A 21,395-nucleotide genomic window follows, 5' to 3' on the forward strand; every position below is an offset into this window, starting at 1 on the left:
CCGTTTCGGACGTCAATAGTTTTCTAATATAGTAAAAGCACTGTAATATGTACAATATTCAACCAGTATTTTCCCATTTTCTATCTTTCTTTCTTACCAGTCACTTGCTCATGTTTATTGCATTCAGTGGAACAGCTTCCAGGTGCAATTTGAAATTTGGATTTGCAAGGCTGAAGTCATTCCTACCACCAACTATTCAAAGTCACCAGCATTAGAATATAGTTCACTTAGTTTGGAAGTTGAATAAAGTGTCAGCACCCCTCTCTCTCAATAAAATAAATAGATATATAGATAGGTGAATGAATAACATACTCTGAAGTTGTCCATTAGTGAAGAGGGGCAATTTGCTCACTATCTGCCTCACAGTTTCACTACGAGCAAGCCCAGCAAGTGCTCGACAGGCCAATGCACGAATGGAATCTGCATCTGTAATAGGAGTCTTCACCATCATCAGTTGGAGAAGAACCTGTTAAACAGCAAAGATCAGAAATGAGAAGATGACAGTTCATGTACTTCAGAATCTCAAATTCATTAGGAGTTAGATTTCGAAAGCAATATTTTTTTTAGTACAATATTCTGAATATAACACAATCCTGCAGCTGACTGTAGTTTTAAATCCAGTGAACATTAACCACACTGCCTACAGTATCGTGTGAAATTGGAATCACAACAGGATGTGATTTTTCATTTAGAAAATGCCACGTTTCAAGTGTGATTCAAACCACCATCTTGGCAAGATGCAAGCAATATTACATTGTGGATTTTCAGAATAAAATGGGTACGAGAACAGAAACGAAAAGAGCATTGGTAAAGAATGGTAATAAATTAAGCCCTCACAAAGATGATTGCATCTTAATGTGTACAATACATTAGTAGAACTTTGGGATATAAACTTATGAAATTAAAGTGATCCTAACAGTGAGCCATAATCAGTCAAATTCTTAATATATTACACTAACTGTTACATCCATCACTGATTGCATGATTACGTCTGTTGTGGCATACTCGTTTCCTGGCTCTTTCTGGTTCTGTGCAGCTTCTTTTCTTATTTTTTACGTTTGATCTCCTTCCCCTAGTACATAAATCATGTATAAGGTTAATATTAAAAAAGTAGAGAGAGATGTACAAAACATTTAAAAGACTGCCAGTATGATCTTCATAGCAACTCTCCAAGAACTTTGAGACTACCACCACTACCATTTCCTTTTTACTGTAGGAAAAAAGTTAGGACAAAAAAGTTTGTAAATATTATTCTAAATCAATATTGTTGTAAGCAATTTTTGTATAAACACTAACTGTAAAAGAGATACAAAGGTTGGAACTTTAGTAGTGGCAACACTGTTGTAGAGAAGTCGTGCAACGGAACCTAATAATGTCATTGATAGCACATGTTAGTTACATACCTAACTCAGAGCACATGGACCCTCCCTTCCCACATCACGCGCATGTAATCTGGCAAGAGGACCAGAGCCTTGTGTTAGCTGGCAATTTAAGGTAGAGTTGTCACAATGTTTTCGAAACAAAAACTATGGAACTGGATAATGAATGAATGTGCCAGAGGTCGTAGAGCACAATAGTGTCATCAAGGTCTTCAAGAGGCTTGCAGCGACATGGTGGGTAAAATCCTTCAATGAGGGACGCCAAAATTTGGTAGACATGCCCCAGCCAGGTCATTCTAGTGCCAGTGAAGATGTACATAATCAACCCGATATTACTAGACACTGATCGTCACCATACAATTCGCGAGCTGATCCGAGACAATGGATTAGTGCATATGACTGTGCTTCACATTCTGAAGGAACGCCTGGGCATGAGAAAAACTGCATCACGAGGGGTTCCGCGTGATTCAACGGAAATGCAGAAATGGTTATGATACAAAGCTGGTCGTAACCACCTGGTGCACTATGAACGTGAAGGAGAGGCTTTCTAATGCCGTATCATTATGTTGGATGAGACATGTGTCAAATCGAACGAGCCACAACAGAAATGCCAATCAAACGAATGGCATAATTACGGGTCACCACGAAGATTGAAAGTTCGTCAGAACCCTAGCAATATGAAATACAAGGTGCGTTCCATAAATAATGCGACCACATTCATAAAAAATCATTGAATATATTCGTACAAATAATAAAAAAATCTTCAAAATAGCACCCTCTTGCATCGATACACTTCTGGAGGCGGTGTTTCCATGCCTGGAAGGCCTTTTCCGGAATGTCTTTTAGAGTCGATGTAACATGCGCCTGGATTCTTTCAATCGTGTCCCAATGTCTTCCTTTCATGACTCCTTTTAACCGAGGAAACAAAAAAAAGTCAGCGGGAGCCAGGTCAGGACTGTAGGGAGGCTGGGGAACCAATGGGGTGTTGGTCCTGGCCAGGAAGTTGTTGACAATGAAGGCGCTGTGACTCGGCGCGTTGTCGTGATGAACTTTCCACGTGTCCTTGATGTCGCTTCGGCAGCGCGAGACCCTCCTTTTCAGTCTTTTGAGCACTTCCAAGTAGAAAGCTGAGTTCACTGTAGTCCCGGTAGGTACGAATTCGTGGTGGACAATGTCTCTGACGTTAAAGAAGACAATGAGCATGGTTTTGATCCTGGACTTGCTCATGGGTGCCTTCTTGGGACGGGGCGATGATGGGGTGTGCCACTCTGAACTCTGCCTTTTTGTCTCAGGGTCGTACTAAAAAATCCATGATTCATCACCAGTGATAACCGAGTTAAAAAAATTAGGATCATTTTCACACATTTCCAACATTTCTCGCCACCGAAGCACTCGCATGTCCTTTTGTTCGTCGGTCAACACTTTTGGGACCAGTTTGGCACACACCTTTCTCATGTTCAAATCTTCGGTCACAATGCGGAAAACGGTTGTTTTCGCCATGTTTAGGATTTGTGCTATCAATTGAAGGCTCAGCCGTCTGTCAGAGTTCAAACAATCGCGCACATGCGTCACATTTTCGTCGACTCGTGAGGTTGATGGCCGTCCACTGCGAGGTTCGTCGGTGATCTCCTCTCGGCCCTCCATGAACGACTTATGCCATCAGAAAACTTGTGATTTGGACAAGCAATCAGTCTCAAAGGCCTGTTGAAGTAATGGAAACGTTTTGGTGGCGGACTTCCCAAGTTTAACGCAAAATTTGATAGCGTACCGTTGCTCTACAGAATGATCCATTGTGCCGTGTTACATGAACTCAAAACGGGCTTGACGGAAACGAACATCCTGACTCTCCGGCAGCTCGCTGCCGAATGAGACAAAGAGCGTTTGAAGCTAACATCCCCTTCCACCTAGCCCAGCAGGTTAGAACACGCTGCGGTGTACAGTTGCGTCAGAAAAAAATTGGTCGCATTACTTATGGACGTTGTATATGGTTATTCTCGTGTACAACTGTGATGGTGTTATCCTAATGCAAAATACACCTCCACAGCAGACTGTCAATATGCAGCATCATCATTCATTTTTGGAATACAACCTGTGACCAGCTTTGACAAAGAAGCGGTGACACTTTCTGCACAACCCACCCATCACTTTGTATGACAATGCTCAACCGCATACAGCACAAGCTGTGGCTGATTTGTTCAGTTGATGGGACTGGGAACTGCTGTACCATCCACCATACTTCCTGGACTTAAGCCTCTGTAACTTTGACTGGATTCCTAAGATGACGAAACCACTTCGTGGCATTCACTTCAGAACTGTTCCAGAGATTCGTCAGGCAGTAGACCGCTCCATTCGAACTATCAACACAATAGGCGTTGCTAAAACAACTTAAAGCTAAGATGTCACTTGCCTTTGCGTGGTACAGACCTCTGTAGGCCTAACTTCAGTTTGTTCTAGCTTGTAAAGTTTTAAAGTTGTAGAAATGGAAATGGTATATCTTTGAAGGAAGATTTCTGCCTTCCTTGAATGTATGAATCAGCCCAAATCAGGGTTTCTTTTTTCTTCCTGACCTCTTTCTGCTTGAGAGCATACAGTATAGACTTATATTTCTGCTGCATTCCAGCATATGTATGTAACTTTACAAGTTGCTTTACGTCATACTTACACATATAGGTCTTATGGTAATGAGATAGGAAAGGGCTAGGAGTGGGAAGGAAGCGGCCGTGGCCCTAATTAAGATACAGCCCCAGCATTTATTTGATGTGAAAATGGGAAACGAAGGGAAACCATCTTCAGGGCTGCCAACAGTGGGGTTTGAACCCACTATCTCCCAAATGCATCTGCACCCCCTAACCGCACGGCCAACTCACTTGGTCGTATGTATGTAACACTACACGACGTTTCCTTATGTAGACTGATAGCATTAGTCACCTTCACTGATATGCATGTTGACATCTGGTGAGTATTCCTAAAATTCTTTCAACGCCTTGAAACCTCTTACGACTTATAATTACTTGACTCGCCGTCACTTCAAAATACGGTATTACGTGGCGCAGAAGCATGGCTTGGTGTGGTTTAAATAAAAGAAAAGTAATTAAGTTTTAATATATTAGACTAGAACAGCACTCACTACACAGACTGAACTAAGCAAAACAAGAGTAGATGCATAATATTCGGAATGAGAGTGCATGGTGTGCAAGACCAAGTAATGCACGATGAAATACGCCAAAGTACACGCCATCTTTCTTATGAACTAATCGTCCCATTAACTCTGGATTTTTGTTAAATGAATCTTTGAACCCGGTTTTTCTGCTCAAGGTTGCGAAGGTAACAATTATCCTAGTTTTCACTGCATTGTGAAACAACCCATGCAAATACAAGAATGTCACTTTCATTCCGTATGAAATGTGGAAGGTGTCTTCTCCATTCATAGACTATACCGTAAATATAAACTCAATATATATATAAACTACATTCTTTTAAGTCTTTACTATAGACAATTGAAAATAATCTGAGGTAAACTGGCACTCAAATGTTAATCATCGTTGAGGTGTTAAGAGTATAGGATTGACAAAACAGACTCCAATTAAACTTCTGATTTTCAGTGTAATGGGATTAATGGTAAAAGTCAATACAGACCAAAAGAGACTACAAAAATGGTCAAATTAATGAATTTTGAATGTAAGCAGACAGTTGCAAGTAAGATGAATCATTCAGTGGGAGTGAGTCAGTTAGATGACTAAGAAGAGTACAACAAGGCTTGCTTATTGTGGAATGTTCTGGAACGATAATGTGCTGTGAGAAGCCGAGTGGAGACACGCTGGTATTCAAGAGAGAGAGTGAGCGAGTGTGTGTTAGCTTGTTATGATCACAAGTAAAACCTGTGTCGAGCAGTAAACTCAAATGGAAGTGAACTTGTCAATAACTGTAAATAGTAGTTAAATAAAATTTAGTGGACAGTGCAACACATCACTTCTTTGTGTAGTAATTCTAGTTTTAAGGACCTTTATAACTTGCCACAATACTTTCCTTTTACGACAGTGCTTTATGTCCATCAACAAATCTAATATTTTTTGAATTTTAATAAACTAGCCATACCTGTTTTCATGCTCTGATTGCCAAACAAAAGGCAATATTTATGTTTTTCTATATTTAAATTTTAAATAATCCATGTACATTTTATAATACAGTATTGACCTTTCTTCTTGATTAGCAGATGTAAACAAAGACAAATGATAATAAGTAACACTTCAAAACTATAGAATGATTCCAGCAGAAAATTCCAAATTCTGCACACACATATATATATATATAATAAGAATTTTGTCTGTACATTGGTCAGAATTTAAAAAGAATGGTAATTCTGTATCGTCATGACCACAGTAACAAAGAAATGCACTTTTTAATTTTCCGTCATTTCTGTCCGTCTGTCTGTCTGTATGTATGTACGTGCATCACGAGAAAACGGCTTAAGAGAATTTAATGAAAAATCGGTATATAAAGTCGGGGAATAATTTTATTCTTGCTGAGTAAAACGGTAGTTTAGGGGAAGGCCTAAAATTTATTTCTCAAATATTTGTGTTATTACTGGGCCTATCGATACATACTACATAACTAAAGTGTTTTTTTTGTTGCTATTTGCTTTTCATTGCACCGACACAGATAGGTCTTATGGCGACGATGGGATATGTAAGGCCTAGGAGTGGGAAGGAAGCGGCCATGGCCAAGGTACAGCCTGGTGTGAAAATGGGAAACCACGGAAAACCATCTTCAGGGCTGCCGACAGTGGGCTTCGAACCAACTATCTCCCAGATGCAAGCTGACAGCTGCATGACCTTAACCGCACAGCCAACTCGCCCGGTAACTGAAGTTATGTAGTATTAAATCTCCGATCATTTATGTCTTATACATTTTTACCGTACTGGCTATGATAACAAATATATTCATGAATTTGGATATTTTTTTGCTAAGTCCATATCAGTGCCAAGCCACAAGAAAATGGGTAAACAGAAGTTAATGAAAATTGGTAAATAAAGTCGGGAAAAACGAACTACAGTCTGCGCTATAAATAATTTTATTCACTCTGGTTAAAATGGTAGTTTAGGGGAAGGTGCCTAAAATTTATAATTAATTACCTATGTTACTGGTCATATCGAAAAGTACTACATAAGAAAAGTTATAGAGAATACAATTTCTGATCATTTATGTCTTATTCAGTTTTATCATACAGACTATAATAAGATTGGTGGTGATTGTGATTAAATTGTGAAGATGATTATAAGAATGAGAAAAAAAAATCATGAAGAAACGATCACTTGAATAATAACAAAAGAGGGAGTCGTGAAAGAAAGGAGGACTCGCTTTACATTAGGTACCCTAAAATCACAGAGTCGGAAGAAAACTACAGTAAATCTGTAAGACCTACAATATTAAAAAAAACTCATAAAATTGATCTACAATAATATTACATTGATTGTTCTTTGTTGTGATGTGCTTTGTGTCTTCTGCTGCCATTCATCTCCGATACATGGGATTACTGCTGCGTACCGAGTATAACTGTAGGCAATGGCATAACATCCTGCCTGAATATTGGCGGAAAGTAGCTGAGGAGTTAGATGTCTCTCTCTCCTTTAGCATACCATTCCTCTGGTTCATAAATTTTCTGGTACTACTGGTACGTAACACATTGGTTCATCATAGCATTCCAGCTATTCGATCCCTATTCTAAGGCACTCAATGGAATGAGTAATTCACACATTTAACGGAATAATGGCAGAGGAGTGTTTGCAGCTGTCTGAGGCCTGGTCATTTTAGCTTTGGAACTTTATTGGTAGCGTAGTACTGTTCGTTTAAAGTGAGAAAATGTGCGGTTCTTCATTTGATGGGGTATTTCTTATGACAGCATTGCTTTTAATCCTACTGATGACTGATGTCATTGTAATGACCTATGTTGACTTCAGTTAGGAAAACCATAATGACAGTCTTTCTGAGAATTTGTAGCGAAGGACGGGTACATCACCTAGTTTCACATGAAACAAAGAAAAAAAATTCCAATATCTACAAATTAAACACATACACTGCTATCTGCCAATCACATGTGTACTAATATAATAATATTTGTTACAGTTATAAAACAATATATAGCCTCTGGGGCTCAGGCAGCAGTGTGCCAGCCTCTCACTGCTGGGTTCTGTGGTTCAAGTCCTGGTCACTCCTCGTGAGATTTGTGCTGGATAAAGCGGAAGTGAGACAGGCTTTTCTCCAGGTACTCCAGTTTTCCCTGTCATCTTTTATTTCAGCCACACACTCCATCATCATTTCATTTCATCTGTCAGTAATTAATCATTGCCTCAGAAGAGTGTGACAGGCTTCAGCAGCTGGCACAATTCCTATCCTCGCCACTAGATGGGAACTTCATTCATTCATTCATTCATTCATTCATTCATTCATTCATTCATTCATTCATTCATTCATTCATTCATTCATTCAATACCTGACCCAGTCAAATGACTGGAAACAGGCTGTGGACTTTCATTTTCATAAAACAACATCCTTTCTTGGGGAATCAAGATGGCAGTGAGTGTAAACATCAGAGCTCTTTAGCTCTGCTGAAAAAGATATATTTTATTCAAACGGTGTTAAATAAGGATAAAAGAGCAAATAAAAACTGGTGTGAGAAGGTTTTAACTTCAGTGAATAGTATAAAACAGATTCTTGATGTTTATAATGAAGAACTGACAAGGGTAAACAATACTCTAACCTCACAAATTGACCTCAATCAAACTAAAACATATTCTAGTGCTGTTGAACTCCCCAAACCAAGGCAAGACATTAATGTTCACACTAGAAATGTCGTGATGATGTCACCAATGGAGGACAAAGATATTAAAGATTCAGAACAAACCCTGAAAATGAAACAGACTACAACAAAACCTACCTCAATTAACAATGGAATCAAGAACATTAAGAAAACCAGAAACAAAGGTATAATCATTGAACTAAGGAATAAAGAAGAATGTGCAACACTTGTACGAACTATTGAAAGATCTAATGCCAAGCTATGTGCAAAAAATCCTTTAAAGAAGAACCCCAAAATCATTATCCATGGCATAGATATTAACTTTATTGAAGAGGAACTAGTAGATGCATTAGTAAACCAGAATGCTTATGTTAAAACAGTAATGGAAGAGTCACTAAAGTGCCGATTGACTCGGTCATGTCTCTCACTGAACACTTGTTCCCTGAGGACATTACTAAGATATTTTACCACTGCATGACTTCCAGCTATTTCTTGTGGGGTGGGAATTTTTACTAACAGACGGACGGAGTGGCTATGGGAAGTCCATTTACGCCCTAGTGGCTAATTTCTTTATGGAGCATTTTGAGGAGGCTATTGCTTCGGCGCCCAACAAACCTATGATATGGTGGAGGTATATAGATGATGTATTTGTGGTCTGGGCAGAAGGTCCAGAGAAATTTCATCTATTTCTAAACCACCTAAATCAGCAACATCCTTCAATTAAATTCATTATGGTATTCAGGAGATAGTAGGTTCAAACCCCACTGTCGGCAGCCCTGAAAATGGTTTTCCGTGGTTTCCCATTTTCACACCAGGCAAATGCTGGGGCTGTACCTTAATTAAGGCCACGGCTACTTCCTTCCCACTCCTAGCCCTTTCCTGTCCCATCGTCGCCATAAGACCTATCTGTGTCGGTGCGACGTAAAGCAACTAGCAAGAAGATAAATTCACTATGGAGATGGAGTCTGAGGGATGCCTTCCTTTTCTGGATGTTCTAGTAAGAAAGAAACAGGGCGGCTACTTAGGACATACCGTCTATTGTAAGCCTACCCATTCAAATCGCTATCTTCATGCAGATTCTCAACACCATCCAGCACAAAAACAAGGCATTCTCACAACACTTGCCAAGAGAGCCAGACAAATTTGTGAGCCATCGAATATCCAGGTGGAGGACACACTAACATGCAGAGGGAAAAGATATGGATCAAGAGGGACGTGGGAATGGAGGCGATCAGGAACGAAAAAATACTTAGAAAACACATGATACGAGCTAGAAATCAAGGGCTGAGGACAAGAACTAGTGGTGTCAAGCAGCAACTGGAGTAGAATCCGGTCTGCAAATAGATTGATGAACCTAGAAATGAAGATAAAACAAGACGAAGAAACACAGAGAACTGTAGCGATTAGTGGGGAAGATAGGCAAGTAAAAGATAGTGATATGAGAGAAGAGGGGGAAGGTAGTAATGTTAATACAAAAAAAAAAACCAATGTGCTGTGCGAAAAGAGTCAGGGAGAGGTGCCAAGTGAAAATGTGGCCATAAACACCGATAAGGAAGGAGCAGAGGATAATCGTGCGAGAGAAGGTAGGCCTAGGGTCACAGACACAGTCACAGCTAGAGTCAAAGGAAGTCAGCAGAGTGGAAACAGTGAAGAAATGGCAGCTCAGTGGGAAAGGGAATGCTAGGAGGCAACCTGGAAGAGAGTAGAGCAGGGCTGGAAAGAAGGGTGGAGCAGAAGTTTAAGAAGTAGAAGTCTAAGAAACGTGTGGGAAACAGGAGGAAATGATGAGGGTACTGCTAAAAAAAATAAGTTAGCAAGAAGTAAGAGAATTGTTACAGAAGGCGGAGTGACAACAAAAGGAGTGAGAGTGGTATCTTTGTGAAATGGGCTAGGGTAATTTTATGTTATTTGTATGCGAATCTGTGTTTGGTATGATGTAGGAATAAGAGACAGATGGGAGGTACAAGGAAATTTGGTAAAGTAAATTATGTGCTGTTTATTGGATTTAGGAGTGAAGTATGGTAATTTTATGTGAATATGTGTTTGGTATGAATAGTGAATTGAAGAATATGTTTGTATAAGGTTGAGAAAAGTGAATATTTGGTGTAATGAGGATGAAAGCTTGAAGGCAAAATGAAAGTTGAGAAAAGTGAATAATTGGTGTAATGATAGATGTATATGCTGGATGCTAATTGTGTGTGAACTGTGTTTGGTATGAATAGTGAATTGATGAATAAGAAGTAAGTGGGAGGTAGGAGCGTGGAGAGTTTGATATATGAATAAGAAGCGAATGGGAGGTATGAGATTGGAGAGAATGGAAGTTTGAAGGTAATATGGAAAAGTAATTAGTGGGTTATTTGAGAGCATTATTTGTTGGAGGTTTGTTTATGGTGGTATAAGGCTGAGAAAAGCGAATATTTGGTAAGAGGCGAATGGGAGGTATTTAATTAAATTTTGGTAAAGTAATTGGTGTGTTGTTTATTGGATTTAGGAATGAAGTATGGCAATTGTAGGTGAATATGTGTTTGGTATGAATAGTGAATTGATGAATATGGTGGTATAAGGTTGAGAAAAGTGAATATTTGGTGTATTGACAATTAAAGCTTGGAAATTTAAATAGTGCAGTGATGGTGAGATAGTACAGTACAGCAGATTGAGCAAGAGTAATAAGGTCATTATTTGGTATGTAGTAGGTAATCTGGAGTTGATTCAGTGTTAAGTGTAAGCGAATGATTGTGGAGTAGGAGGGAGTTTTGGTAGATAATGAAGTATAAGTTGTAATTGGTATATAGTAAGATAATCTGTAAATGATCTGGAGTAGGAATAAGGTGGTATAAGGTTGAGGAAACTGAAAAATTGGTGTAATGATAGATGCATAAGTATGGTGCTAATTGTAAGTCTGAAGGTAATGTGGAAAAGTAATTAGTGGTTATTTGATAGTGTTGTTTGTTTATTGGAAGTAGAGCTGGCAGAGTATATAGTCGAAGAGGTCGAAGCGTTGGACTGCCTTCCCATTGCTCAATTGAGGGTAAGCTGGAACTCTAAATAGTGCAATGGTTGAGAGGTAATAGAGGTAGTACAGTACAACAGATTGAGTAAGTGTAAGAATGTCATTAAGGAATTTAAATGATAGAGGTCTGCCCTGTGTAAACAGAAAAGTATGAGCACTCAGCAGTAAATGCAATCTTGCCTGGGTTTGCTAGGAGTGGAAGTGTGCTGCCAGACTAGCTGACTTAGGCAGACAATCTGGGACATGGTCAATGTTGCGTAACCCCAGTGGGTGCACAACATTGTCAAGTCAACTGGTATCAGCATCTGGCATTCATTGTCATTTAATTTTGCTCCTATCAGTGGCGCATTTCATATCATTTTAGTTTGTATTTAATTTTGCCATAATACTCTAACAATTTAATTTTGCCGTTGTAAATATGTGTGCCGTTACTGCCGTAATGCAATGGCCATTGGATCTCCGGAAAGGAGTGTGCATGGCCATTTATCAACATTTGTGGTTTATATCATTTTAGTTTAAATCTGGCTGTAGGTTGTACAATGTTATTTTTCTCATTTATCAGATCAAAAGGGTATTGTTTACTGTAGATCTCGAGAAAAATAATAAACAAATAATAATAATAATAATAATAATAATAATAATAATAATAATAATAATAATAATAATAATAATAATAATAATAATAATAATAATTACCATTATGCCATTATTGGTCCTGAAACTCTCCCATATCTTCTCAATTAACTCCTCACTACTCTTGACATTTGCTTTCTTCTTCGCTGAACCACTCAGTGGATATCGACCCACATTTCCTCCAACCTGGAACAATAGAGCACCTATTCTGTATGATGTATTTTTCATAATTTTCTCAGAGTGATATGTTTGAGTCAAATAAAATATACAAGATATAAGCAACCATGAACTATAATATTGTCTAATATACTATTACACTGGCTATGTAATGCTGAGCTGTTAAGTATAACTTTACTGACCACTTGGGATTCCTTGTGTATTTGTTCTGTATTCATAGCCTTTCACCATCTGTATTCAATTTTTTTACCTTTCTTTTCCTTTCTTTATCCATTTTTGTTCTTATCATTGTATTTATCCTGCCCTCTTACAGGCAAAGAACGTGGCAATAAAAATTAAAGAACTCTATGCGGTAGAGATCAAAACCACTATAGTGAGAGTAGTGGAGGAAATCGTGGGGAGACAAGAGTGCAACTCTTTTCATCAGAGATAAAGGCAAGAACTTTTTAACTGACATGGACGGGTCTGTGGAAAGATTGAAGGAATATATCTCAGAGCTTCTGAACTACCCTGACCAGACAAGACATTTCCCATATGAGCCCCGAAGGATATGAAGGGTGAAGAAGAATGTAACATGACTCAGGAAGATGTGGGGGATGCAAAAGAAGACTGAGGAATAATTAAGCCCCAGGAGAGGATGGAAAAGCAGCGGAACTGATCAAAAAGGGAGGACAGGGCCTATGCTTTCAAATTCATAAACTAATTCAGCTGATATGGAGGACTGAGGCACTGCCAGTAGAATTAGAATTGGCTTGATCTATAAAATGGGAAACAATATGGAATGCAGCAACTGCAGAGAAATCAGTCTCCTGAACATGACCTGCAATGTGCTGTCCAATGTTATCCTTAAGAAACTATATACCATCAGAGAGATCATCATCCAGGACTATCAAGCTGGCTTCAAGGTTCAATTGATCAACCATAGACCACATTTTCACATAGAGGCACTGTTTGAGAAACAATGGGCATAACCTTTTCATCTACTTTCAACAACAGTATCACAGAGAGAGCCTCTAGTATACACTGTGTGACTTTGGAATCCCTGGTAAGCTAGTGAGAATGGTACAAGTTTGCATGGAAGAGGCTGAAGGCAACAGTGTAGTTCCAAGGGATCACAACAGACATGTTTGAAATCTGACTGGTCTCAGACAAGGAGATACACTTTTGTGTGTGCAGTTCAACATGATTCTGTAGAAAGTGATGAGAAAATGCAGCCAGCAGGAGTGGACTGGAGTGCAGATGGGCAATGACTTCAACTCTGGGTGTCTATATTATTTCTGTGGGCACCTAACATTCCAATGACATGGCGCTCAAATTTAGAAGACCTCCATAAATCTTTTTTATTTGAATTTTAACTTCTCTGCATTATCTCTGAAGTAGCATTAGTAGCAGAATATTGCATATTGCTTTATGAGGTTAGCAATGCTGGACTGGTACCTGGCGGCAGAGTTGCTACTTTCCCCATGAAAGATACTGATTCAACTAAGCTGTCTGCCAGTGTTTGTATCATATCTGCTTGAGTCATGCTGTGTTTGCTTGTTGCATCAGTTACATTAGTAGGTTTGTTTGTTTCATGAGCAGTGCAGTTCTCTGCTGCCTCTCATTTGTGACTAGTGAGTGTTACTTCAATACATTAAATATTTTAGGTAAAATTGAGTTCACTTTCGTAACGGGTCATATGTCAATGTAAACAAATACCGTATCCTTTCTTTTTGGAAAAGACAAAAGATTGCCAATTAAATGAGAAGTACTAGCAGTAGTTTATTAAAAAAATGTAAATATGCAATTGTGAGAGTCTCATGGGCCTGGTGGTAGTGTTTCCAATAAGCCGAGTACCCAAACTGGAAATGAACAGTTTGAAAGCATACCATTTCTGGTAAATCCAAACATACCAGTAAAACAGATAATCCTAACTAAAAAGTGATAGAAATTTTAGGCTTAAACAAGGGACTTGGTTCAAGCCTTGATTGGCTTGGAAAAAACAAAACAAAACAAACAAAAAAAAACCCCCACAAGAACCTGATAGTAGTGTAGTTCCTTTCTGTTGTGTAAGCCTAAAAATTTTAAAATCCCCAGCTGATGGTTCAACAGACTGCTCCAATACAGTTCTTGCACTGTTGTATACATTTCATATTTAAAGGACAATGCAATCTGTAAATCTTTCCTTTGCTTAGAATCTTTTGTTAGTGAAAGTAGTGTTGGATATTACAATGTTAATGTGAACATATCAGAAAAAAATTCTCTGCCACTGAAAAAGAAATTGGATTTTTGGATTGGGAACTGATGGGGCTGCAAGTATGCTTTGCAAGAAAAGGACAACCTCAGGGAAAAACTTAAAGAGAGATCAAACTGCAGCTAATCCAGAGCCGCTGTGTAGATCACAGACTTCAACGGGCAGTTTTAGATGCTTGTTCCAATGCAAGATATATCATGGAATCTTAGAAAACTGTAAGAATATTATTCAAATTTTACCAACAGTCACCTAAAAGACTGCTAGAACTTTCAGCAGTTGCTGCTGCTTTGGAAATTAAACTATTTAAACTGGAGATTTACATTCACTAAGGTGGGTTGCCTGAAAGAGGAGGACTGTGGAAATTTCACCGATTAGTTGGCCAGCTGAAATTACACATCTTGAAAACATCAAATTTGAACAAAGAAGATGGAAAGAAAGCAAAAGGGCTGTTAAAATTCTTATTGTCATACAGATATGTGAAATTTCTTACTTGGAAGTTTTGTACATTTTCAAGCCACATTCAGAAGTATTTCAAAAGGAGAATATTTTAATTACACAAGTTCATGATGCAGTTGACAATGCAATTTTAAAGCTGGAAAAATAGTGCAGTATTCCAAGTTGACAGGAATTGGAATTTAATTCGAAGGTAGCTGGTGGAAAATTCAACAGAGTGGCTCTTCAAAATTCAGATAGAGAGGAGGCAATTTTCAAGTAGATAGTAAAATTATGGGTAACAATGGGGAAGTCTATCTGAAAAGAAGATTTACTAATACATCTTCTGTTTTGTCAAACATGGAGGTATTTGACACAGCTAAGTTGCCAGCTTACTGACATTCAGCTGAAGCTGGAAACAAAGAAATATTGGAATTGGCAGAACATTTCCAACATTGCCTTCGAGAATTCAATGAAGATCAGTTACTTGATGAATGGTTTGAGTTAAAACAAGTGTGCAAAGACTTATAATTTGAAACGCTGTGCAAAAACATTAAACTCAGTCTTGGCTTTTCATGATAATTAGTGTGTTGTTGCCAAGTGATGCAGCAGTGCCAGTATCTACAGCTGCACATGAACGTGGTTTCAGTTGAATGAACTGAATAAAATCTACCCACAGAAGCATGCTAATATTTGAAACAACAAACAATTTAATGACTATTAGTATGAATGGATCATCTGTCACCGCTATTGAACGAACAGAATGCATTCAAGATGGGTTTGTCCTGAAATTGTGCTGGCCCTGCTTTAAGCAGTAATCCTGAGAGTAAGAAATGTGGGATTGTAGATTTTATGGTAGACCTCTAATTATTTGCAAGATTGATAGAGAGCTACTCAGTCAATCAAAAGAAGAGCTGAAAGAAATGTACTGGGAAGTACACAGTTCTGTGCAGAAAGTTGGACTACTGGTGAATCAGAGCCAGACAGAGTTCACGGAAATGGGCAGACAGCAAGGACAGGATGAATTCCCTTAAGATAGATGACTTAAGGTTCAAGGACTATGGATCTTGGTTTAGCAGTGACAAGGACTACTTCTCAATGGACATCAAAGAGAGGACAGCAGTGGGGTTGAGGTGCAAACTCATCTCAAAATCAATCTCAACGAACACCACAATATGACCTGAAGTACCGTTTGGTTTCGAAACCGGGGGACCGACAAAGAGAGAAAAAGAAAAACTATGAGTTATGAGAGGAAAATTTGAGGATCTTGTACTGGAGAATGGATCATCGAGAAATCTACCTTGTGATGCAGCAACAAACTATCCTGCAGAAACAGAAGAATCCAGTGGGCAGACTATCTCCACTGCATATGCAAAAAAAGAGATCAAGTGAAGAAGGCATTCGACGGGAAATTGAATACAGCCACAACTATGTTGGAAGGATGACCTCGCAAAGGACCTGATAGCCTTGACAACACCTGGTGGTACCACACACAGAGCCGAGGGGAACTAGAGGGGAATCATGCAGTTCGTAAAAGCAGCATGAGGTCTGCAGGGCCTCAAACTGTTGAATTTTGTGTTGTATACACATACTGTACATGATGGAGGCAACCCCAGCACCATTAAACAATGGTCTAAGATAAAAAGAACACTGCACAATTGCTAAAAAAAAAAATACACACTAGAATGAGCGCATGGTATTGTATGCTCCTCACATTGAATCAAACATGACTGTAATTATTATGAAAATAGAATTTACTTACCATGGAGATACAAATCCTCTGAACACTCACAACAAACAGTATATCTGAGAAAAGTGTACCTGTGAGAAATTTATACAATACCATGTGCTCATTAGATTTTTTTAGTGACTGTACAATTGAGATAAGAAAACACAGAACTCAATGGTATTGGGATACCTATAAATACATGACCCAATTACAAACTTGCTCTACTTCACTAACAACTATCAGGATAAGTCGGACAGACCACCAATATGTTAAAAAAGAAAGTTTTAAGATTCATACATAGTTTTCAATTGGCTCACCCTGATTTATCACCTGTATTCTACCTTTGTTAAACAACCAAATTTATACTACAAATTTTCTTTCAGAATTTCTAGTATAATTCACAAATCTTGTATTTCTGCTAACATTTATACATTTTTTAGACAGAAGTGTATAAACTATGCGAATAGAGAGGTATATTCACTTACCCTATGTATAGGAGCACATACACAATTGATGATGACATTAAGAGCAGATCGCTGAACATCAGCATCAACAACAATTTCACCTTCTGCGGCTCCTAGGATAATATTAGTTCCTACTGTCATCGAATCATCGGGAAGATCTACCTTGTCACAGAGCAGCAGCTGAACCCGTGGCATCACACAGCATATAGCAAGTGTATCCAGAGCACTACGAACAGTTTCAGCACTTCCAGAAGATATTCTGAAAAAAATAAAATATCCACAGTCATATACACAGCAGAACTTATACACTATAGCGATATTTGACAAAATTACGATAAATACTTGTACGAGTACTCACAATTTCCAAAAATGCTGGTGCTTATGTCTATGTAATTGCTTTATAGATTATGAGTAGGGAAAGGATTTTAGGTAAATAAAATATCTTTTTATGATAATTATGTAAAAATATATTTTCCGTGATTTTGGATTTTTTGTTAAATAAATATTCTTATGCAAATTGCATCTTAAAATAACACTTCTATAAATACATACATTCCTGTTTTTAAGTCATTACTGGCACTTTGTTCTTTTTACATTTTTTAACTGCATTGCATTTTTGTTTAGGTTTACTTAAATGAGGAAGAACCTGTTGCGAGTATAACTCTTCCTCGTAAGCTATCTAGTCTTAATATAAACATTCACTACTATGAATGCAGAGTGTATGTTTCTGCACAAGCAGCTTGCATCGGTGTTCATCTCTCTTTTTTTTTTAACAATATGCTTTATGTTGCATCAACACAGATAGGTCGAATGGTGATGATGGGATAGGAAAGGAGCGGGGGTGGGAAGGAAGTGGCCGTGGCCTTAATTAAGGTACAGCTCCAGCATTTGCTTGGTGTGAAAATAGGAAACCATGCGAAACTATCTTCTGGGCTGCAGACAGTGGGGTTCAGACCCACTATCTCCCGAATGCAAGCTCACAGCTGTGTGACCCCAACTACATGGCCAACTTGCTCAGTGAGTTTATCTTATCACACTCCCGAAAGAAGCTGGAGACTGTCCGTACCCATGAAGCGATATAGTATTCGGGATGACACACAAGCAATCTAGATTAGATAGCGAAACCCATAACTTGCTAAGGTAATGTGCAGATAACAAGGATGAGGACAATGAGACAGAGACCAAATGATGAAATGTGAGAACAGAGAATCCTGGAATTTCTCCCTTTCAGTTTTGAAATCAAGTGGCATTGTGCAACGTTCAGTCAGTTGTATCCAGCTTTACGGATTGCATTCATTTCAGCCTCGAGTGATCTAGTTTGGCGTGTCATGCCTGAATGTTTAGAATGCTATAAGCCAAAACAAGTTTAAGCTTCGGTTTGCAGCAATATGTCAGTGAGTTTAAAGATATTTTTAGTACATGAGAAAATATTGTATTGTCAAACTTGTGGAAAATCCATAAACGCAGATCAGCGGTCTAAAAAAACCCAACATTTGTTTGGCAGCAAGCATACAGTATTGCTGAAGCTTCATGTTCAAATTCTAAACAAATCCTGTCAGATGAACCAAGACCCTTGTCTTCACATTCAGGGCCTTCTTGTTTACAAGCTGCTTTATGTCGCACCGACACAGATAGGTCTTACGGTGATGAGACAGAAAAGGGCTAGGAGTGAGAGGGAACCGACTGCAGCCTTATTCAAGGTACAGTCCCAGCTTCTGCCACATGTGAAAATGGGAAACCGTGGAAAATCATCTTCGGGACAGCCGACAGTGGGGTTTGAACACACAAACTCTCAAATCAAGTTCACAGCTGCACAACATTAACCGTACAGCCAACTCGCTCAGTAATTCCGAGGTGAAGTCCCTGGGATTGCTTTTCCAACAGCACCAGTGCTTGCTATGTGGGGAGCCTGATTGAATGCTTGTGTCTATTACTGTGAACATTTTAAAATTGTGGAAAGAAAACAAGATACTAAACTCAATTGATAGTGATAGTACAGCAACCGTTAAAATTTCCCAAGACCTACTCTTCAACACAGAAATGGAAGGTAAACTGGCATATTTACAATCAAATTTTGGATTTCTGCCAAGTATCATGTCCTTGGAACAACGTGGTTGCTCTATGTAAAATAAAATAACTTCGTGAAGTCATTTCAAGGTAAACTACCTAAGTTGTGTGAAAGGTGAAGTTGGTGAGCCTGTGTTTCATAAACTGGAAACAGTTTTGAAGAAGAACAGTGGGACTGGCACAGTATGCAAGAATGCTGATGTTCTGGCAGGAAAGAAATACTTCCTTGGTGGGGTGGAAGATGAGCTGGAACCTGTCGATATTTGGTCCTTCAAGTATGCACCCATGTCTTCAGTCAATTTTGAAAGAAACTTTTCAATGTATAAGATGCTTTTAGTAGACACTCGCCAGTCCTTCATGTATGAAAACTGACAGAATTTCTACAATGCTGTACTGAGTGTCAACTAATTGGTAGTGTTGTGTATCGAGATAAAAATTCAAAATTTTGAAGTTTCTATTTAGGACATTTTAAATTGATTTTAAGTTCATAAAGTAATATTTTTAAGGTAATTTAATAATCATTGTTTAAGTCATTATTCTTACTCAAGAAGATAAGTACTGATAAATATACACCAAGTTCATCTACTGTTAAACTGACTTCATATGTCCACTTTTATTTTTAAGTTCTTCCATGTTTAGGCCCAAGTACAATATATTAAGGGAAAGTATCACACTGGTAAACTGCAAGTTCCTCTCCAAATTTTCTTGACCAAACTTGGAAATCTTCAAATAAAATATTCAAGAATGAATAGGAAACCTTCATTCTAAGAGAGACGTCTACATCTTCGGCATGTTGAAGATACTCATCAAGGGATTATTTCCTGATACTGTAACTGCAAGCTGCCATATAAAACTCTCTTAGAGAATTAGAAAACATCTGTTCAACACAGTTTATTTCTTTCCCGTATGCCCTTGCTTTTGCTCCTATTACCAGCACTCATTGCCTTTATGATACTTCCTCTTTTTGAATTCAACACTCAAAAGAGAGGTAGATTCTGGCTAAACAGAACATGGCTGAACAAATCTGATCAATAGGATAGTTAGAAGTCCATTAAGTTTCCTCTGAAGATGATGTATGACTGGAGCATCTTGTTACAGAAATAAATTCACTGAGTTAAAGACAAGAAGTGTATTCTCAAGAAAATAGCAAATCAGTTTTGTGTGCGAGTCCTGTAAGAAAGACTTTACAGTTTCAAACTGCCTGATGCACTCATTTTTATGGTGGGGCTCACTACAAAACATGAGCGTCAAAGCTTCCCGCTGCCCAAGAACTCGATCAATAGATTGAAGAAGCAAGAGCCAACGGGTACAGAGATATTTCAAAATTTTGTGTCCCTTTGTGCCAGAAACAGCCTGATATACTTTCAGTGTGTTTTGCCTTTCAGAACTCTTTACAAGATAGTAAAATAAATGAAACAAAAAGTTCTTGACATTGGAAGCTGCTGCTTTCGTGCACAGATGTGTAGAAGATGACATGACCAACTTGACATTTTCTACAAAGAATGATGAAACAAATTTGTTTTGTTAATTTGACTCACCATATGTATTATGTTTCTTTGATTCTATGTGTCTTTTGCAATCATCTTATCCACCGAGAGCCACAGAGAAATCATAATACAAGCACACGCTGCTGAGCACGTGATTTTCAGCAACACGTGAAGCAAATATGCATAGCCATTCCTTTGTGTAACTATTTCTTTAACATTTGCACTGCTGTCTTCTTAGAAGTAGATGCAGTTCGACAACTGCACCACTTCATTTTACAAAACCAATCACTTGTTTTAGAATCAATGACTACAGAAACTAAAATTGTAACGCATTAAAGCGCCATCCATTTCTGGGCACTCAAAAAAGAGCCACGACACCACTTGAGAAAAGTAGAGTAAAGCACTTATATTAAAAGCAAATTTCACATGGCAACCGAGTAAGAGAGCATTGGGCATGAGTCTGAAGATTTGTGTTCATGTGGATATTAGTGATTCTTGGTGACTTAGTTATGTGTAACAACGACCTGTGCGTGTGAAAATTGTCACAGGTGAATAAGAAATATCATTTATTTTATGTAAACTAAGTGTGAAACTGTGTTTGAGATCAGAATTTTTGTTTAAGGTTACGTCCAAGAACAAACAAAAGAGTCACGGTAGCAATGAGATGAAAGGATCAAGGAACTTCAGTAGGAACTTCACACGATGAAGGCCGATTCCCATGATGAAGCAGAGCATGTTAACCAATACTTAAGGAGAAACAATATTGAAATCCATGGCGCACCAGAACTTCCGAATGAAGACGTTTATAGTGTCGTGACAAATATTGGTAAAGCTATTGGATTTGAATTAAGTAAGTGTGATGTAGACATTCCTCATAGAATTCCCTTGGCAAACAAGACACTACCCAGACCCATCACTGTCAAATTTGTGAACAGATGAAAAAAACAGGAATTTATGGCAGCAAAGAAGAATGTCTGGCAGATATCAT

The 21,395-nt window shown here is 38.4% G+C and overlaps 1 protein-coding gene across 3 annotated transcripts in view; it reads right to left on the bottom strand.

The window, feature by feature from the left end:
* mahj (LisH and WD40 domain-containing protein mahjong) overlaps positions 1–21,395 on the bottom strand; it is a 460,349-nt gene that overhangs the window by 163,876 nt on the left and 275,078 nt on the right. For all 3 annotated transcript variants that reach the window (XM_067136681.2, XM_067136682.2, XM_067136683.2), the window contains 3 exons: positions 16,875–17,112; positions 11,882–12,004; positions 313–466 (listed from right to left, as the gene is read on the bottom strand). In XM_067136681.2, the coding sequence (XP_066992782.2) occupies positions 313–466; positions 11,882–12,004; positions 16,875–17,112 (515 nt within the window). The remainder of the gene's footprint in view (positions 1–312; positions 467–11,881; positions 12,005–16,874; positions 17,113–21,395) is intronic.

The sequence above is a fragment of the Anabrus simplex genome, chromosome 1 (assembly GCF_040414725.1).
Source record: "Anabrus simplex isolate iqAnaSimp1 chromosome 1, ASM4041472v1, whole genome shotgun sequence".
Classification (NCBI taxonomy): Eukaryota; Metazoa; Arthropoda; class Insecta; order Orthoptera; family Tettigoniidae; genus Anabrus; species Anabrus simplex.